The sequence below is a fragment of the Cydia strobilella genome, chromosome 12, assembly GCF_947568885.1.
Source record: "Cydia strobilella chromosome 12, ilCydStro3.1, whole genome shotgun sequence".
NCBI classification, from domain to species: domain Eukaryota; kingdom Metazoa; phylum Arthropoda; class Insecta; order Lepidoptera; family Tortricidae; genus Cydia; species Cydia strobilella.
Genome location: NC_086052.1, coordinates 13,147,306 through 13,169,023, shown reverse-complemented (window position 1 = coordinate 13,169,023; position 21,718 = coordinate 13,147,306). Strand labels below are relative to the sequence as shown.

The 21,718-nt window shown below is 35.7% G+C and overlaps 2 protein-coding genes across 2 annotated transcripts in view; both read left to right on the top strand.

Moving 5' to 3' along the window:
• The window catches only part of LOC134746188 (inositol hexakisphosphate kinase 1), a 356,169-nt gene that overhangs the window by 278,771 nt on the left and 55,680 nt on the right, over positions 1 to 21,718 (top strand). The window lies entirely within an intron of this gene.
• On the top strand, positions 3,204 to 18,453 carry LOC134746184 (ecdysone oxidase-like). The gene is made up of 4 exons (XM_063680504.1): positions 3,204 to 3,363; positions 14,484 to 14,625; positions 15,780 to 15,913; positions 16,682 to 18,453. The coding sequence occupies exons 2-4, from the start codon at positions 14,484 to 14,486 to the stop codon at positions 18,209 to 18,211; spliced, it is 1,806 nt and encodes a 601-aa protein (XP_063536574.1). The 5' UTR covers positions 3,204 to 3,363; the 3' UTR covers positions 18,212 to 18,453.

Below are 21,718 nucleotides of genomic sequence, written 5' to 3'. Positions count from 1 at the left end.
TCTCGACCCTCTTAGAAGATTTACAAGTCCACTATTTAAAAAAAAATTCGCTCCCGAAACTATTAATACAAAGTTTTCAAAAACGGTGTAAGTAATCAGTTTTCGTCTAATTTAATATAATGCCCTTTTTACCAAGTTTCAAGTTCCTAGCTTAAAAGAAAATTTGTACCACATATAAACTTACATCCCCTTTTTAACCCCTTTAGGGGTTGAATTTTTAAGAACGTTGAAATAACTTTTTTGGAATCTTATACAATGCCTTTATAAGAAGTTTCAAAGCATTTGTAATAGATTCACTTTCAACCCCTTTTTAACCCTTTTAGGGGATGAATATTTAAAAACGCTTAAATTACTTTTCTTGTATTCTAATAAAATGCCTTTACACAAAGATTCAAGTCCCGCACTCAAAAAAATATTTGATTTTCATACAAACTTTCTACCCTTTTTTCACCACCTTAAGGGATGAATTTTCAAAAACGCTGAAATTAGCTTTCTACTCTTTTAATGAAATACCTTTTTACGAAGTTTCAAACTCTTAGCTTAAAATATAATTTGTACCCTATACAAACTTTCAACCCCTTTTTAACCCTTTTGAGGAATGAATTTTTAAAAACGCTGAAATTACTTTTCTTATATTCTAATAATATGCCTTTATACAAAGATTCAAGTCCCACACTCACAAAAATATTTGATCTCCATACAAACTTTCTACCCCTTTTTCACCACCTTAAGGGATGAATTTCCAAAAACGTCAATATTACTTTTTTTGTAATCGGCTATTATGCCTTTCTAGGAAGTTTCAAAGTATTTGTAATGGATTCAAACTTTCAACCCTTTTTTAACCCATTTAGGGGATGAATTTTCAAAAACGCTGAAATGACTTTTCTAGTATTTTAATAATATGCCTTTATACGAAGTTTCAAGTCCCGCACTCAAAAAAAATTATGATCTCCATACAAACTTTCATACCCTTTTTCACCACCTTAGGGGATGAATTTTGAAAAACCCCTTCTTAGTGGATACTAACGTCATAAAAGCTACCTATTGTGAAAAATTCAGCTCTCTAGGTCCAGCGGTTTGGGCTGGGCGTTGATTTAAGTGAGTCAGTCAGTCAGTCAGGACTTTTACGTTTATATATATATATAGACTAGCTGTTGCCCGCGACTTCGTACGCGTGGATTTGTATGTTGGTGGTTATATATTCTACATGAGCATAATATAGAACATTATGCAGCAAAAGATAACAGTAGGGACGGTTAATCATTTGTTAATAATTATACAACCCATGAAATTTGTCTTTCACAAACTACGAAGTTTCAAGACCCTAACTGAAAAAAATTGTTCCCGATATTATCATAATTCATAATTTATTGCTTATTATCATGTGGTACAAAACAGATGTTACATTAGGGTACGTTCACACATGAACCCTGTTAGGGCACAGCAAGTATTTCTTAAAACTAAACTATAACTAGGAACATAAATTAAAATTAACGCATTTATATCAATAACGCATAGATATTATTTTATACTTATTTTATTATATTAATTACTTATTATTTTATTATAATCCCTCTCGACCCTCTTAGAAGATTTACAAGTCCACTATTTAAAAAAATATTCGCTCCCGAAACTATTAATACAAACTTTTCAAAAACGGTGTAAGTAATCAATTTTAATATAATGCCCTTTTTACCAAGTTTCAAGTTACTAGCTTAAAAGAAAATTCGTACCACATATAAACTTACATCCCCTTTTTAACCCCTTTAGGTGTTGAATTTTTAAGAACGTTGAAATAACTTTTTTGGAATCTTATACAATGCCTTTCTAAGAAGTTTCAAAGCATTTGTAATAGACTCACTTTGAACCCCTTTTTAACCCTTTTAGGGAATGAATATTTAAAAACGCTTAAATTACTTTTCTTGTATTCTAATAATATATGACTTTATACAAAGATTCAATTCCCGCACTCAAAAAAATATTTGATCTCCATACAAACTTTCAACCCCATTTTTACCACCTTGGGGGATGAATTTTCAATAATGCTGAAATAAGTTTTTTTCTCTTTTATTTTTATATATTTCTATGAAGTTTCTAGTACCTAGCTTAAAATAAAATTAGGACCACGACAAAATTTCAATCCCTTTTTAACCACTTTAGGTGAGGAATTTTTAAACACGCTGAAATCACTTTTCTTGTATTCTAAAAAACATGCCTTTATGCAAAGATTCAAGTCGCGCACTTAAAAAAATGTTTGACCTCCATACAAACTTTCTACCCCTTTTTCACCACCTTAGGGGATGAATTTTCAAAAACGCTGAAATCACTTTTCTAGTATTTTAATCATATGCCTTTATACGAAGTTTCAAGTCCCGCACTAAACTTAGTGGATACTAACGTCATAAAAGCTATCTATTGTGAAAAATTCAGCTCTCTAGGTCCAACGCTTTGAGCTGGGCGTTGATTTAAGTGAGTCAGTCAGTCAGTCAGTTAGTCAGGACTTTTACGTTTATATATATAGATAACTACTAATTATAATATGAAAAGTAGTTTGCCATCATTTTAGATCTGAGAAGTCACGATTTTCAAAAACACGTGCAATAGTAAAACGTAGTTTTTCACTATAAAAACGACAAGGTAAAGGTAGGTTAGATTGTAGATTGAAAGAAAACCGGCCAAGTGCGAGTCGGACTCGCGTTCTAAGGGTTCCGTACATTACACAATTTAAACAATGTATTCTTTATGTGAAACGTGAGTGAAAAAATGTCTTTAAACGATTTTAGAGCATAAATGTAAAATGATGTATAAGAACAGTTTCAGCAAATGTTGTAGATTGTTTAAGTTGTCATTTGTTTTGAAGTAATTTCTGGAGAAAATTGATTTCGTCTAACTTTCATTTACACTACTTGAAAGGGGTTCCCCTCATCTGGCAGAATATTATTTGTAAGAAATACACTTCGCATAACACGTATCGCAGAAAACTTTTAGTCGAATGATACTTTCGCATAGATAGATAGATAGATAGAGAGATTTATTATTTAAAAGTTATACATTATGTTATATAGGTACAGTTTCCTGCTAAACTGTTTTCACAGTTTGTCTGCAGGTAAGATAGTTAATTTGGTTCATAATTGTTTCGTGGAATATTATCGTCTCGCTTATCTAAAAGGTTCGATTTTATATGCAAATCGTGTGCAAACGTTGTGGAAGGCTGTTCAATTAAAGAAGTGCTTCTCCAGCTCATTGCGGTCTCGACGCTGGTCAAGGTAATTCGGGTTCAAGGAAAGTCCAAACGATCCAAGAGTCTGAGGACCCTGTGCCAGCCATCGCCGCGAGCTGCTCCATCATCTACAGCTCAGCAAGGTGAGTGGTTCTAACAGTTGACCCAGCTTATCCTAAGTTCCGCGATATACCGTTTCGTTTCTCGTCATAATTTTTAAAAATACAGTCCATATAATTTAAAAATATCGAAGTAAAATAATCGGTATCCTGCCTTTTCGCCGAATTTCACTTGCTAACCAACATTTCGTCGATGATTCACTTTGACAACTAACTATTGCCAAATTTTTGTATGACAACGTTTCATTCGGCAGAATTATTTTTAAGCAGATTATTATAATGATTCACAACTTTTGGGATACTTATCATTTGTCAAATGTTTTACTTGGCCAAACAACTATTAAACGAATAACGTTTCGTCAGTCTAACAGTTCCCTTTTCATACATGAGGCAGCTTTTTACTTAAACTAAGTTCATTTGGCAGAAACCCAGCTCTTGAACTTTCCTGAGACAAATATGAATTTGTAATAAATATAGCAACAGAAATCTTATACGTGCCAGAGTACAGGTAGGTGCGACGACGAGCGAAGCGAGGAGGAGCATGTTAGGTCAACCGTGTGCAAACAGCGCAGGAAGCCGAGGGAGCGAAGGGGGCTTGCCGCGGTAGCGGCCGGCGAGTGCTAGAATCGACTTTTTAATAATTTTGCGTATCTTTTTACATAACGAAACTTAATAAAACATTTGATAAACATTAAACAGCGAAATGAATATTACGCGTACTAAACCATTCTACTTCTCGAAACGTGGCACTTTGAAAAGTGACTTTATAAAACACAGACTAAACGTACAGTTGGTAACTGTGAGGTTGAGAAGTAAAACAAAATCTTTTGATAAGTTGGCACATGACCATTCCGCGAAATGAAATTATGCGAAAAGACGGTTGGGAACTGATAATCGGCAATACAATTTTCGGCGATAAATTTGTGTACCCTTAAAAACCCGTAGGGGTCGGATCAAAAACTAAGTAATTAAGTCCGACTCACGCTTGACTGCACATTTCTAATAGGTTTTACTGTCATCTATAGGTAAAGAACTATTTTGTGTATTAGAAAGAGATAAAGGGGGGATCATATATTGCCTATTTTCTTGAATTACTTCTAAACTGTTTATCCTAAAATTAAAAAAAAAAAATATCTATTTGAGATTCTCACAATGAGCTCTTTCATTTGATATGTAACACGATATATTAAAAAAATATTTTTTTTTTAATTTTGTCATTTACCCCTCAAAAGTGGCCCCCGTGTTTAAAATTCATTGGTTTACATTACATGTCCGTCTTTAGGTCACAAACTTACATACTTACGTACTTAATCCTCGCTCGCGCAATCGGAGTACATACATACACACAACATACACATACATATGTATACCAAATTTCAATGGTCCAGTAGTTTCGGAGAAAATGGACTGTGACAGACGGACAGATAAACGGACGAGTGATCTTACAAGGGTAATAAGGGTTGCGTTTTTTCCTTTTGAGATACGGAACCCTAAAAAATATCCATGGTTAGAGCTTTTGAAAAACCAATTCTAAACAAGTTTACTTAAAGCGTATTTTAATGAATAGTTAGTATATTATTAATATTATATTATGTTATAGGCTAAATGACATCCTATCACCACTTATCTACACGTGGTAAGGTTTTGAAAAATAAGTTCTAATGGAGTTTAAGACGTTTATTAAAGTGAAACTTTTATTCGATCGCCTCAAATTTAACCGTCTTTAGCATGTCGCATTACAGCATTACAGTGTCATGATTTATTTATGTTTCCATTAAATATAGCAGTAGAATAATATAGCAGTATATTCTACTGTGTGAACATTATTACGTTACCCCGATTAATACAGGGGTAGTTGGGAAAATAACATTATACTGTTGGCAACACGGTAGTTTTAGCAAGTGGTGGGACACGGAGCAACTTGGCCAGGCTCGTTCACTTGGGTTGAGACCGTCATAGAGGATACATCGCAAAGGACTGGTTAGGTCAGAGTACCTGCAAGTACCTCCATTGGTGTGTTAGTAATAGTTTAGAGTAACCATGCGAGAAGAAGCACCACAAATCAGAAGTGTTAACGTACCACTAACCCACAATGGGATTTTAAGGTTTATTTTGATTTCTACGTTGTATGTAACGTAAGGGGTCTTTATTATTGTTTCCCATAAAGTTATGTCATAATGTATTGTTTGTCCACATTTTCGTTAGTCATAATTTGGTTTTTCTCAGAAAAGCGTAACTTTTCAGGATTGCCATAAAACAAACCTAACCTAACCTAATCTATCTAATACACAGTTTAATTTGTCACCTTTTTTAATTTGTTTAATTTTAATAATCGTAGCGTGGATTCGAAATATTCGAATGCCAGATGTGTTATTGATATTCGTGGGGCTATTGTCTTTGTAATTGCGTCAGAGACTTGAAAAAATATTTAGTTGCAGGTGTCATTGCTCGCAGCCTTGAAGGAATTAGTAATGGATTCTGCCTTCATGTCGTTTCCTCTCTGCCAAAATCACCGGAACGATTTTCAGACCATTTTATAAAAACTGCTTCATTAATCGATTATTAACGTTATTGACAGTCTTTTGATCTAACATTTAAAACTTTCGCGTTTTGAACACTAATATATATCACAAGTTTTTCGATCGTATTCCGTGCATGACGAGCTCGACGAATTTGCACCAACGGTGCATAATTGCAAGATAACTAACAGCCTAACTGCCGGTGCAGACGTAAGAACTGCGAGTTTTTGCTTGTAAGTTAGGAACTACCCAAGTTGCACAGATAACTGTATAACTACTCACTTTAGTTCTATTTAATGCTCGATGCGTAATAAGACACTTATAAGAACAAAGCCGTGGTCCTACAGCTGTAGGTGTAGCTCTCCGTGATAATTAAATAGCTTAGAGCTGATTAAAAGCTGCATTACAGCTCTGAAAACTACCATTAATACGCAAAGTGATATAATAAAGGTATATTTGCTACTTACCTATACAGCTTTAAGGGTTATCAAATGCTTTAACCATAATAAGGTCTGTTTAGTGGATAAAATTACGCCATGTGCTGTATAAGAAGGTAATTGTGGACCGTTGCGAGAAGTACGCGCTAGCCCTGGGGTCTTCCGTGGTGTCAATCAGCCGTGCCGACAGAGCCCTTACTAAGGCCTTCATGTCGGCCGACCAAGGGCCCATGCAGTGTCTCTACAGCGAGCGCCGCGAACTCGTAGGCCTTAAGTAAGGACGAGTATTTGCGGCGCTTGAGAACCTGGGCCTGGTCAGCCGCACCGCCGGCCTGGGTGAGGGTCGTCTGGATATGGGACTGTGCGAAGGTATCTACGCACGTCGCGTCCCACACCGGGCCCTACCTAGTTTCCAAGTTTCTAATGTAAAATTTATTACTGCTCTAGTCCTAAATACTTAAAAATTCGAAATAATCAAACGAAAGGGCATAGCTGTGGTGAACATAAATGTTACATCAAATTAAATCAAAACATTTTCTATAATGTTCATATCCAGGGAGAAAATGAAGACTATTACTACTAGAAAAAACAAAACTTAAAAAAATAAACCGTAGAATTGCTGTGTGCGTTGCAGCAAAACAATGAATGATGAAACATACTTTTCCCCTCACTAGCTCGGAAAGTTGTCTTTTATCCTTCAATACAAGCGGGGAAAAACGCGTTTTATCCACTAGTGGGGAAAGTAATTTGACCTTGGATGGAGCGTGTTTAAGTAGCTTGACAGATAACAAAACGTAAATCGTTTATGATAATGATTCGTTCGATATTAATTATCATTAAATAAATGGTTTGAGAATCTAATGAAAAATACCAAATTTAGCTTTATTTAATGATTTTAAGTCATAAACCTTAAAATTCCATAAGAAACGTTTGTTTTTTTATAATGATGTTAAATATAATTTTGAACGCACAAGTTGAGTCGATGCAATTTCAAAACGCATCGTTGACATTTCATACGTCAGAAATGTCAACATTGTCAACAAATTTTTTACTTAAAAACTTTTCTCACCGATTCGCGTAAAAATACACAACTTCCAGAGTTTTCTGTTATAATATCGTAAAGAAATGAATGGATGTTGCATTTTCCTCGCTATAGTGAGGTGAAAAGTTTTGTGTTATACACGGGCGCAAATGTATTTTACTTCTCGTGTGTTGAAACACTCGCGGGTAAAATACAACTTTGCACCCTTGTATAACAAATAACTATTATGACATTTAAGTATTTTGAGACTTGGACATCCTAAAAAAACCCTGGAACCCTGAAACCCTGGAAGGAAAAATTGAGAGGGAGTGGAAAGCCTAGAATCACATACCTGAGCCAAGTAAAAGAAAATGCATCGTACGAGCAAATCAAAAGACTGGCTCAGGAAAGAAAGGACTGGCAATTACTCCACCGACAAGAGCAAAGCTCTTAAGTGATGATGATGATGATGATGAGACTTGGACGATATTAATGTCTGTCTGTCTGTCTGTAGCATCGTAGCTCTCAAACGGATAGACCTTTCGATGCGGTTTTTTACGTGGTAGCGGGTCTCCTTGCGGTAGTTTTTACCAATATATGTTTGATAAAAATATTAAACTTCTATCCAGCAGTATCAGCTCTTTTGCAAAACGGTGTAAGGTATTTTTGGTATAAAATGTTTTTTTTTCGGCATAATGCGTAGGAGCTAGGTTATTAAAATTTTGACCGCTTTATTTAGTTTCTTATTTCAACTGTCTACCTATAACAGTACTTAAGATACTGTTAAGATAAAACCCGCTGACAGGCAGAAGGACGGATAGTATGGAATGTAGAGTTAAGGAAACGAATCTTCATATATCAAAAAGTGACTGTAAAAAACAGTAATTAGGTGGCGCCACAATGCAATCGAGGACCAATTTTTGACGGTCTCTTAGCCTTGTCGGTAGTGACCCCGCCTATGAAGCAGGAGGTCCCGGGTTCGAATCCTGGTAAAAGCAAGAGCATTTATTTGTTTTTTTTTTATTACAAATATTTGTTCCTGGGTTATGGATTTTGTCTATGTACCTATATAAGTACTTATATATCAATTTAAAATTATATATATGATCGTCTAGTGAGAGTATGTCGATCTGTGTAAAATTTTCCTATAATCTACCTAGTCTACCAATGGAAACTTGTAATTGGCTCACTGATTCTATGTCATTACCTAACTTATTACTTATTATTTGTAGATTTTCCTAACAAATAAAATAAAAATACAATAATATTATTCATTTATTTATTACTTAGATCTTTTTAACAGTTATATATTTTGTTATAAAACTTATTTAGCAATAAATAAAGCACGAACGTTACTTTAGGTTTTCATTACATGAATATAAAAGTAAAATATATATAAAAAAATAGTCACAAAACAATACCCACAAAACAGTTTGGCTAATGAAAGTATATATCAAGCATCTCTTTGATTACAAGGATTGCATAATCTTTATACCGATACCGATCAAAATTATGCAATCCTTGTAATCAAAGGGCTGCCTGCAACAGATTTTTTGAAATTGTTGCGTTTTTTCAGGTTCATCTTTCATTAGCCAGACTACATATAAACACATGTGAGAGTAGTAGAGGCGTAATAGAGAGCTAGTACTCTCTCCAGGTAGAATTGTGCCTGGAGACCGAAATCCACTGAGAGTTGTATATTAGCAATGGACACTTCGTAAGCGTAATGTAGAACACGCTAAATGAGCGTTTTCCAAAAAAAATGTACATTTCATTCATGTCTTCAAAATATTGACTTCTTGGGCTCATTTTAATTGTTACATCGGTATCCTGATATTGACTCAACAATGGTTCTGTAAAGTCCTGTTGTATTATTTCATAATCCATTACATTATTAGAAGTATTTTGACCCTCTGATAATTCCTGCTGCTCGGAATTTATTTGTTGTTGCTGCTTAGGTTGATTGGGGTTGATGGTGGTTGTTGATGGTTCGAAAGATTTCTCCTCTACATTAATAATATTAGCTTGGAGTTCATGTTCAAGTATGGGAATAAACTGATGCTCAATCGTGGGAGAAGCTTCTTCCTTAAGCGTTTTTCTTTGTGTAGGAATATATTTGACCTCTCCTTTAATAGTTAACTTGTCGTACATGTATATATTTTCTTCTTTAAAATGAAGATGGCAAATATAATCATTTGCTTTTAATGCAATTCCTAACGACTTTTTCCAACTTTCTAACCGTGCTGGAGTCTGGGAATTAAAGAAACATGAAGAATGGTTGAAGTAAAATTGTTAATTTACTAAAAAAAATATAAAAGTAACAATTTAATACTATTTTTAAATATTTTACAAACTTACCGTTGGTCGGAAAAATTTTATGGACTTCGTAACATTTTTCAGATTTTTCACCTTACGCCCGCTTTGGCAACTGTTTACGACGCAAACTTTTCCCATATTTATTTAATTTATATATATATCCTATATAGCGGCGGCTTTGCCCCAAGGCCTGGTAAGCCCAGGCCCGGGGCGGCGGTGGCTAATAGATAACAGGGGTGGCAGTCTAAATAATGCGTACTGAGAAAGGGGCGGCTAGTTTGACTGCAAGGTACCTAGCACTTGGTTCCTAGGCGGGCAAGACTTTAAATCTGCGAAATATGAAATCCTAAATCGTTATTAAAATAAATATCTTAAACATTTAAATAACAATTTTAAATCACTGACAGCGCACTTCATTCCGTCAATGAAGTCTAATTTCATGTCATATCGTTGTGCCACCCTAGCGCCACCGGACAGATTTCGAACTATTATTTACAGCTAACTGCTGTACACTTTTACACTTTTTGATACATGAAGATTCGTTTCCTTAACTCTACATTCCATAACGGATAGCGTAAGCTTAGTAGGTAATTAATATGATTCCGATTGTCAAATTTTAGGTACGGATTTCTAATGTATTTAACAAAATAAATTAATAAATTTGGAAAGTTACATAGTGATCTGACTAGACTATTTGTACAGGCGACAATGCACAATAGTCATATCAGAATATTCTATTTAATCTTGCTCTTAAAGCATTGAACCTTGAAATCCATAGCTGTATTATCTTATCACAAAGCCAATTTGGCAGCTATTATGCACTGTGAATTTAAAATTTGTACAAGTGTAAAACAGTTACTTGGGGTACAGTATAAAAGAATTTAGGACTCAATTGTGGTTTTAGTAACCAAAGACGCGGACAAGGAGTAGGAACTCAAAAAAGGTATTTTTTTCGTTTTCGTATTTTGTCCTCGAATATTTTCCTGTTTAAGTATTTCTGTTACCAACTGAATGTTTAATTGCAGTCGGTGCTAAGTCAAATAGTAACAATACCTGTCAATAATAATCAGTATGTCTAAAAATCATAATATGTACATCTGTACTTTCTTACTAATAACATTCAGAGCCAAGTTACTAGCTCTGTGAGCTGTAGACTTCGCGAATCACGAGCAAAGCTTACAACTGAATAAATGTAACCTCCGCCATTTTGAAAAAAGAAAAGAAAGTAAGGGTAGTATTGTATTGCAGAAAGTTTTTGTATTGCATAATGTTACTCGGCAGAAGTGTCGTTTGGCAGATTTACCTTTCGCGTAGTATCATCTAGCATGCAATCACTTCGCAGAGTTATATAATCCAGAAGTTCCAGACCCATATTTTGGCATACTGTTGATATTCATAATATCGATGTCGCAGATAAATGTATTGCATATTTAGGTGGCATAAAGTTATCAAGTTGAGGCTTCGTCTACGTCGATTCACTTTAATAATATTTTATGCTGATTTCTTAAATATTAATACTCTGAGAGTGAGATATTGGGGAAATAAGAAATCTCTTTTTCCACCCTTTTTTAGGGTTCCGTAGTCAACTAAGAACCCTTATAGTTTCGCCATGTCCGTCCGTCTGTCTGTCTGTCCGAGGCTTTGCTCCGCCGTGATCCTTAGTGCTAGAAAGCTGCAATTTGTGCATGGATATATAAATCAATAAATCCAACAAGGTCGTAGAATAAAATCTAAAAAATAATAATTTTAGGGTATCTCCCCTACACGTACTGGGGGGTAAAATTTTTTTCGCTTCAACCCTACAATGTGGGGTATCGTTGGATAGGCATTTCAAAACGAATAGGGGGGAAACAAACATTTTTTGATAGTAAATATTTTCGGAATTAATCGCTCCGTAAGAAAAAAAATGTGCCCCCCCCCCCTCTAACCAAGGGTCCAAAAATATGAAAAAAAATCGTAGAAATAGAGCTTAAGAAAGACACAGTTATAGTACGATATTACGACATTAAATGGGTTTTTAAAGATATTTGGCTTTATTCATGTAAATAAAGAAAAATAAAAGATAAAATTGCTTATTTTACTCATTCAATTGTTATTTAATATTTATTTTTTCTGAAACAGTTTTATTGGCTGAATGATTATTAGCAGTTTTGAAACTAAAAAGTAAAAAATTAAAAAGTTACAGGCAATCCCACTGATTTTCATGCTTTAATTGACAAATCACTTTATGCCTCGACTTGTACAAATCTTTTTAGCTACGTCACTAACCTTACTGAAGCTGTCGATGGTGGTCATCAGGTAGACGCGGTTTACACTGACTTTTCGAAGGTTTTTGACAAGGTTAATCACAATATCTTAATTAATAAATTGCACAATTTCGGCATTGCAGGTAGTTTACTTAATTGGTGCCAATCTTACCTTCAGGGCAGGCTTTCAACCGTGGTAATAGAAGGCACTCAGTCTGACTGTTATATTGCATTGTCCGGTGTACCACAGGGGTCTAATTTGGGGCCATTATTTTTTAACATATTTATTAACGACATTACCCATGAATTCAATAATTCGTCTGTATCGCTGTTTGCTGACGATCTAAAATTGGTCCGGGTAATAAAAAACCAATCGGACGTCCATCTGTTACAAGAGGATGTGGACGTTTTGGTAAAATGGTGTAGGACTAACAATATGGTACTTAACCCCAGTAAATGTTACCACATAAAATTTTGTCGGAAACGAAATCCTATACCATCAGAGTACATTATTCTCAACGAAACTTTGCAAGAGGTCAAGGAAATAAGAGATTTGGATGTCACAATGGACAGCAAATTACGCTTTGTGAGTCACATAGATAAGACAATAAATGCTGCCTTAAATTATATATTAAATCTCTAGGGTTCGTGTTAAGATGTGCTAGGGAGTTCAAAGAATGTTCTACAATGGTGACCCTTTTTAACTGTTATGTAAGGAGTAAATTAGAATACTGTAGCGTTATCTGGAACCCAAGTTACAAAATACATATTGAAAGGATTGAACGATTGCAAAAACGGTTCACTAGACATCTTGCGTATCGCTATGGAACAGGCTGCCAAGTATATAACACAAGACTTAAACAATTTAAACTGATTTCTCTTAGTAGTAGGCGTATTTTGCTGGACCTAATGTTCTTGCACAAACTTCTAAACGACAAGATTGATTGCATGCATATGGTTAGTCAGATAGGGCTGAAAGTGCCGTCTCGTTTGCCACGTTACCCTTGTGCCTTACTCTATGTGCGTCGTAGTCGAACTAAACTATTAGCTCATTCCCCTTTGCCTCGCCTGGCTCGCCTATACAACAAGCATGCTAATAATGTTCCTTCTTTGGATGTGTTTCACGATAGTGAAGTCTTATTTAAAAACAAATTATTGTCTGTTGACAACCTCAGCTAGCTCGGCTAACTTACCTTAGTTATTGTTAATATTAACTATTAGGTGTCTTGTTAATTAGTATTATATACTTAGTCTAGATTTTTGTAATATATACTAAGTCTTTTTCTAGGTGTTACTGTTGACTTAATGTTTAAATTAATATAATAATGCATGCTGTGATTGCCTGTAAGTGGGGGATCAATAAAAAATGTGCCCTTTTTGAAGTTAATACTAGTATGTAAATTGTATCTTCTGTTGGTGATCCTAATAAACAAATAAACAAATAATTACTGCAGTTTCCTTAAATATGTGTGTTTTCATAAATATTGCAATTTAATGTTTTTCGCTATGGATTATTATGACCAGACATGCAGTCTCCGATTGAAAGTAAGTTCCAAGGAAAAAATCATGGCCAATACGTCTATGTACACTTTAATTAAGTACTGATTATCCTAATTTGCCGTGTCTTTTTAGTTTCCTCGTATTCGATATAAAAAGTAGATTGTTTAACTTGGGTGAGAGGCACCAAGCATCATTTCTTCCCTTTGTTAACAATCTTGTATACTAATAGCTTAGCTATACTTCGACGACCGGTCTGGCCTAGTGGATAGTGACCCTGCCTGTGAAGCCGATGGTCCTGGGTTCGAATCCCGGTAAGGGCATTTATTTGTGTGATGAGCACAGATATTTGTTCCTGAGTCATGGGTGTTTTCTATGTATTTATATTAAGTATTTATATATTATATATATCGTTGTCTGAGTACCCATAACACAAGCCTCCTTGGGCTTACCGTGGGACTTAGTCAATCTGTGTAAGAATGTCCTATAAAATTTATTTAAAATTTATTTATTATTTATTTATAGCTCCAGTTTAGCCTATTATGACGGAAGGGTAACTACGGAACCCAACACTGAGCATGGTCCGACATGCTCCTGGCCGGTTTTTTGTAAAAAAAAATTATGTGGCAATAAACGCTTCGAATACATTTCTCTAGACATCATTCTAAATCCAATGAGGTATCACATGTATTTTTAGGAGTAATATCCTAATATCTCTATTTTTCACCACTGCACTTGTAGACTAGACTAATCTACCGTAGGACATATAGCCGCACGCTTCAAAATTTAACGTGGCACTGACTTCAATAATATTAGTTGGTAACGCATATACTTACTTATATACAGGATAATATTTTATTTTTGAAGTCGGTTTTGTTTTGTTTTGTAAAAAACTAAATTTTTTTAAATATTATCTTAACGAAATATTAGGTAGGTCCTACAAATTCCCCTCAAAACTCGCTGGGTTAGAAATATTTACGGCATCAAACTTCTTGGTCTCGTAGAAAGTTAGAGCTGTCGATAAGGAGTAGTAATATGTAAAACTGTTCATTAAAACATTATCGCTAGATTTAGACAAACCTATAGATTTTGATGTTGTTATTTACAGATGTCTATATTAGGCCCATTTTTATCGACGTTAGAGGTATCACTTATTCCCGAAGTGGTCCAATTGATACAACTCGCGCTAGCCGCTCTCACGGTTCTGCATCTCGGTGCCGAGAACTACCCGCCACAGGCAACTGTCTCCGGTAAGTAACTTGAATGTCAAGACTAGGGCTTGGACACTGCTCCGACAGTTGCCACTTTAAATCTAAATTCCTTGCAAAAGAACTGTCACAGCGCTATAAACTATTGGAATGGATAAACACTAGGCGTTTTCCTTATTTGGGACTTCGAGAGAAATGCCGGAAAAACAAATTTTTGTGTGTAAACCACCTAACCAGCGAACGATACGCCTACCTTATCCTATATTGTAAGTTTCAAGGAAGTCGTTAGCGCTGTTTTCGAGAAGTTATTTCTCTCTATCATTCTTCCATATTAGTGCGACAGTGACAGTTGCATTTCGTTCGCTACGGAGCGTTAACGATTGGCACGTTGGCTACGCACCCTCATAGAGAAAGGTACAAATATTTCATCTACATCAAAATATGGGTAGGTATTTGTATCTTATGTAAGAACTGATTAGTTTTTTTAGAACTGTAGGATATATAGGTTTAATCTACTTGAAACTATGAGAATATTTAGTTAACGCTATGAATCTACATAATAATTGTACTTGATAGATATTGTCCGTTATTTATATATTGAAGCAGAATATATACCTAAGTTATCGAAGGTAGGGCCTTTTAATTTGGATAATTTATATTCTTTAATTAATGTTATGGAGCTCCATTGACATTCAAACCCTAAAGTATTAGAGAAAATGGAGTTAAAAGTTTTAAACAACTTTTACGCGAGTTGCTGACTTTTATCATAGAGTAACTTATACTAGAGCGGTACTGTCATAGTAAATTTTGTAACCCCAGTAAATTCACTGCCATCTGTCGACACACTTTAAAACTAAAAATGAAGATTTATAAAAATACGATAGAATGTATTTAAATATAGATATATGATTTTTTTTATTTGCATTTATTATTTTTATGATTTTGACCCATGTTCTTTCACTGATATGCGTTAAAATTGTTAAATAACAAACGAAACCGTCAACGCCATCTATACGACTGTAGGCCAAAACTAGTAGCGCCCTCTGAACGAGAATCAAATTTTCTTGATTTTCGAGGCACGTTTTTTCCTTAGACTGTATCGATCTATTACGGAGTTATATCTATCTTTGCTTTTATACAATTACAATGTTTAAATACCTATATCATATAATGATCTCATACACGATTATACACAGATGGAGATAAGTTTGACTTCATCGTGGTGGGCGCTGGGTCGTCTGGCACGGTGGCCGCCGCCCGCCTTTCAGAGATAGCCAACTGGAAGGTGCTGCTTATCGAAGCCGGAGACAACCCACCTATTGACTCTGTGGTAGGTTACGCTGATATTACCTACCTCCATAGGATAACCCGACCAAGATTAACCTAGCATTTAACTATGTATACAGGGTGGAATTTCTAAACGGGTCAGTGAGAGCAGCTACCAGATCCCGTGCTGCTACGCGAAAACGGTCTTAGATGACTGAACTTGAACTTCCCTCGATTTCATATTAAAGAAGATTGGCGTTTACAGATTTTGGAAAAAACATACAGGGTGCGAGAGAAAGGTCATTTTTTGACAAACTTTTTTTTGATGCCAATCGATCCCATTTATATCCAGGATCAAAAGCTTGCATGGGACAAAAAAATGAACGACTAGAAAAGCCACACATCCAGGAAAACTTATCCCATACAATTTGTATGAAAATGAAAACTTTTATTTTTCACATGCAATTTTTTTTATGCCAATCGATTCCATTCCTATCCAGTATTAATAGTTAACTATGGGTCAACTTACGCTACTGTACTAAAAAGCCACAAAACCAATCAGTCCTGTTACGTTTAAGGACCATAACATAATACTGTATGAAGACATTACTGTAGGGCTGACGGGCGAGATAGAAAACTGCGAATAAAATACGATTATTATATTATAACCGTTTAATAATCATATTTGAAACTCCAAAGGGCAGTACTTGCATGGTTGCCAACTAGTACTGATATTTTTAAATATTCAACTATTATAGAGGTATACTAACGTAATTTTGAGATGTAGCTTGTAACCGTTGCACTTGTCACATAGCATTCTCCCCTATTCCAGATTCCCGGCTTGTTTCCTTTGTTGGACTACTCTACGGACTATGACTGGAATTACTACAGTGATAACGACGGTTACTCCGTCCAGGCTCACAAGACGAAAACCATCCATTTAACTAGAGGCAAGATGGTTGGGGGTTCCAGTGGCTCCAATTATATGTTCTACGTGCGAGGCAATAAGGCCGACTTCGAGCAGTGGGTCAACCTGGGAGCCGATGGATGGGATTGGAACAATGTCACTTACTACTTTAAAAAGAGCGAAGGTCTTAAAAGCTCGGAGGTCTTGAAATCAGATTCAGCTGATCTGCACAATACTGACGGCCCCTTGGGAATTACACGATCGACTTGGAAAAAAGAAACTAAAAATTATCTCGAGGCATTCGGAGAAAAACATAAAATCCTCGTTGATACAAATGGTCACGAGCAGATTGGTTATTCACTTCCTCAGTTCACGATTGCTGACGAAAGACGACAAAGCACTGCAGAGGCATTCCTCAAACCAATCAAAGATCGAGAAAATCTTTTTGTCCTCAAAAACACCTTATGCACGAAAATACTTTTCGATAAAACTAATAGAGCTACCGGAGTACAAGTGAAATTACCGAACAAGCAAACGATTAGTCTTTACGCTACCAAGGAAGTAATCGTATCAGCTGGTGCTATAAATACCCCCCAGCTCTTAATGTTATCGGGAATCGGACCTAAACACCATTTGATTGAAAAGGGCATTGAAGTATTGTTAGACTCGCCATTAGTCGGTCAAAACTTACAAGACCATGCATTAGCACCAGTTATGGTAACAGCTAAAAAAGGAGCCCAATCAGTAACTCAGAACCTTGAAGCTTTTAAAAATCTAGACAAATTTCCGCCTGCCATTTTAGGGTTTGCTGCTCTATCAGATGCCAGCACAGTTCCAGAATACCAAGCATCGGTGTTACCACTTACAGCCGGCTCAATTATGTCGACGTTGATGTGTACTTACACACTTGGCCTGGATGATAAGATCTGCAAAGCTGTTGCAGAGGCGACCCAGGAGCAGGCAAGTCTTTTCACGACAATAACACTTCTGCATCCAGATTCCAAAGGATACGTCGAGTTGAGCAAGAACGATCCTGAAGTCGCTCCAAAAATATTCCTTAATTACTATGCAAGTGACACAGATTTGGAGAATCATGCAAAATATTTACAGGATTACTTGGACGTTATAAATAGCACGTATATGAAGAGCTTAAATTCTGAGGTTGTAAATATGGAGGTACCTCAGTGTGTTGATATAGAATTTAATACTCGTGATTACTGGAAATGCCACATTTTGAATACTGCCTCAACTCAATGGCATCCATCGGGAACTTGCCAAATGGGGTTTGAAGGAAAAGGCGTCGTAGATGCTGAATTGAGAGTATGGGGTACTACAGGGCTAAGGATTTGCGACGCGAGTGTCATGCCAAGTATTACTCGTGGCAACATTAATGCTCCCTGTATAATGATCGGAGAAAAACTGGCTGATATGATTAAACAAACATATGGTCAATAAAATTACAAATTTTGCACCCTATACTAACTACAACTTACTGTGTGACCTAAGAGTTCACAGGTGGAGAATAGGTATCTTTGGCATATGTAGGGAATCTGTACAATTTTTACTAGACCGATAAATTAATATACAAATAAGTAACTTTTGTTTTTATTCCGACTCTAAACTATTTGCAAAAATAAAGGATATGAGTAAAATGCTGTCCACGAAAGCTAAAAACATAAAGTGGGAGTTTTATTTAGTACTACCTGTACTACCTATATAATTAAACCCACAAAATAATTTACAACTCATAAAATATATTTACTTATTCAAAATTGTATATTTGAAACGGTTAGATACAAGAAGGTCCCAGTAAGATTTGAGAGTCCACAAATAGGACCCAGATAAACTCACTTTAATAAAGGCTCCTTTTAAAGAGAACCACCCAAGGGAAATGATATAATATTATCTCTAGAAACAATCGTTTATCAAAAAACTTTGTCTGTAGAACAGTTATTATGACTGAGGTTACTAATACTTATCGAGACAATTCTAAAAACCCCAAACACAATTAGGTTTCGTTCTTTTATAACAGTTCCTATGGCCACCTGTCATCATCATCGGTTCAGCTCGATGGTACCATAATATTGCATTATCACCTGTCTTGCATAATATGCATATTATGTATGCCAGCTTCGTTGGAAGTCGGGAAGGTCAAATTTAACTTGCAAGATTTGACCAGTACATACATACATACAGTAAAAAGCTTGGAAAATAAGTTTTTGGCAAAAATTTCATTTTTGGTACAAGCTTTTATCGCTGACTGTACTTTTCTTTCCACAGGCAACTAATACTGACTGTTGTTACTTAAAAAAAAAAGTAAACAGTCCCTTTTTCTTAAAACCACGAACTTCCTTTTTTTTTAAATTCAAGCGGAACGGTATTACGCACTGTAACTGTAAGCCGGTAGCGAATGCCCTAGACTGTAGGCTGTAGGTTGGGTTAATTTACATAGCTATTGGATTCGCTGACCATGCTAAAGACTCTATAGAAGCACAAAGGTTATGATACTGACCTAATAGGTAAGGGGTCCCTTTGTTTGACATAATTATTGAAAGTCATAATGTAATGATTGTCATATTATCATTAGTCATAATTCTGAAACCGTTAACTTTTCAGGATTTTCTTCGGGTTATCCTTATTTTATTATTATTTATTTAATCAGGTAAATACACTAAATACACATAATATACAACTTAATTACAAAAGTACCGTTAAACCAGTAAGGTTTGTCTCGGTACACCATCCGCAGTAGATTTGATACAATAATAAAATATAACAACAACATAGGAAAGTTCATAAAATGCTCAATTTAAGTAATCTATTATTTAAATTACAACAATCCGACACCGTTGCACTGAGCGCATATTAACACATTTTTTCCTTATCCTATTGTTCTGCCGGCCGGCCGCTCTGTTCGGACCGGTTCTGCACTCGCTCGAGTACAATTCAATTCAATTCAATATTTTTATTTCGAATAAAAAAATCCATATTATTGTTAGTACAAGGCACAGCAAAACTTATAAATCTATGTTAGTGATAAAAATAAAATAAAATAAAAACAAACAAAACAAACATATAAGCTACTTAAATTAAAAACGGCGTGGTGCGGCCTGCGGCGGTTCGTGCAGCCGAACCCAGCGCGCGCACAAAGGCGAGTCCCAGCGCTGCGCCAGCACGTTTAGAATACTGTTTGGGCTGTGGCGAAGACGGTTGATTAATGACGCACACCGTTTTCTAAGTATTGCGTCGAAACTATCAGTTTGCACCTCGGCTAACATAGTTGACGCGCTGCAGTAACGCGGCAGCCCAAACAGCACTCTAAACGCGTTATTGTATTGCACGCGCAGGGCGCTGTATGCCCGCTGCGTAAAACTGACCCACAGAATGCAGGTGTAGAATGTTTGACAGTATGCTTTAAAAGGCGTTAGCTTCACTTCATTACTACAACGAGCAAATCTGCGGGCCAGCATGTTACTACGAACACACAACGCCCTACGCTCCCTCTCTATATCATCATTATCTGACATGTTTTCTGTTACCCAGTGGCCAAGGTACTTGAACTTCTGTACAACTTCTGTACATGATGCTCCAATTATGTTACGAAATAGGCTAGATTAGGATAGGGATCGGTAGGGATAGGTTAGATTAGGTTAGGTTTGTTTTATGGCAATCCTGAAAAGTTACGCGTTTCTGAGAAAAACCAAATCATAATCATAACTAATGATAATATGACAATCGTTACATTACATGAATCTAGTATAACATGGATCGGTCATGAGGGGTGGGGCGAAATGACCGAACGGGATAGTCTTATGTATCTTTCAGTAGTAGTGACAGAGAGACATTACTTTTTGTCTTTGTCATAGTTTCACTTTTCCACCGCTGCCACAACCGAAATTGTGGCAAACAAATAAGTACGTGACATGTCATGCTTGTTCGTTGCTTGTTTAATTATTGTTGTTTTCTATGAAATTGTGCTTTCTCTTATAAAACATAGTGATGGTTAGCGTTTTGAATTGATAAAATAATGGTGAATTATTCTGTAATTGGCTGTAATAGCCGCTCTGAGCAAAAATATGAGAACATAGCCTTCCACACGTAAGTACGGTATTTTACACCTTCCTCTTAACGCAATATGTGGTAATAACATCGTAAAATTACGTTACACTCAAAGCAATGTAGAATCAAACGATTTCAATAAAAATATCACAATTATTTACGCAAATTAACAAAACATTATTTGTAAAATCATCCGCCCAAATTACGTAGGTTGTTTGTGGTAATATGTCAGCTACTCAGACGAGTCAGAGGTCAGCCGTTTATAATCTTCTTCTTAATTTAGCTGCATAACAATCATGTTAGGGATACCAGATGAAAATATCATAATTTTATGGGTAATTTTGACCTCGAAGTTTTTTCGTATTTCTAATTCCAAAAAATAAAATAAACAAATGTTGTGAAGATTAAATGTGGTGTACATTAATTGGTGTGAATAATGTGATTGTGATTTGTGATTTCTTAAAATTAAAACTCATAATACATTTTATTTTACGTTTTATTTACTAAACATGTTTAGTTTTGTACCACCTGCGCGAATTATAGGAGGTATTTCATTGTTCATACGCCTAAAAAGATGGGCCGTCCCATTGACATTTTATTCAACAATTTTAATACCGTCAAACTTTGCCTCCAGGGTAATCGCCCCAACGTGATATCAAATATTGGGGTAATTTTTACCAATATGGTATCCCCACGTTTATGACGTCATCTATGTCTATCCCTTACGGGCGCACGCGGTAGGCCGCATCTATGTAATGCTAGGTCTATGATGGAAGTCTATACTAATTACCAAAGATAGATATAACTCCGTAATAGATGGATACAGTCTAAGGAAAAAACGTGCCTCGAAAATCAAGAAAATTTGATTCTCGTTCAGAGGGCGCTACTAGCTTTGGCCTACTG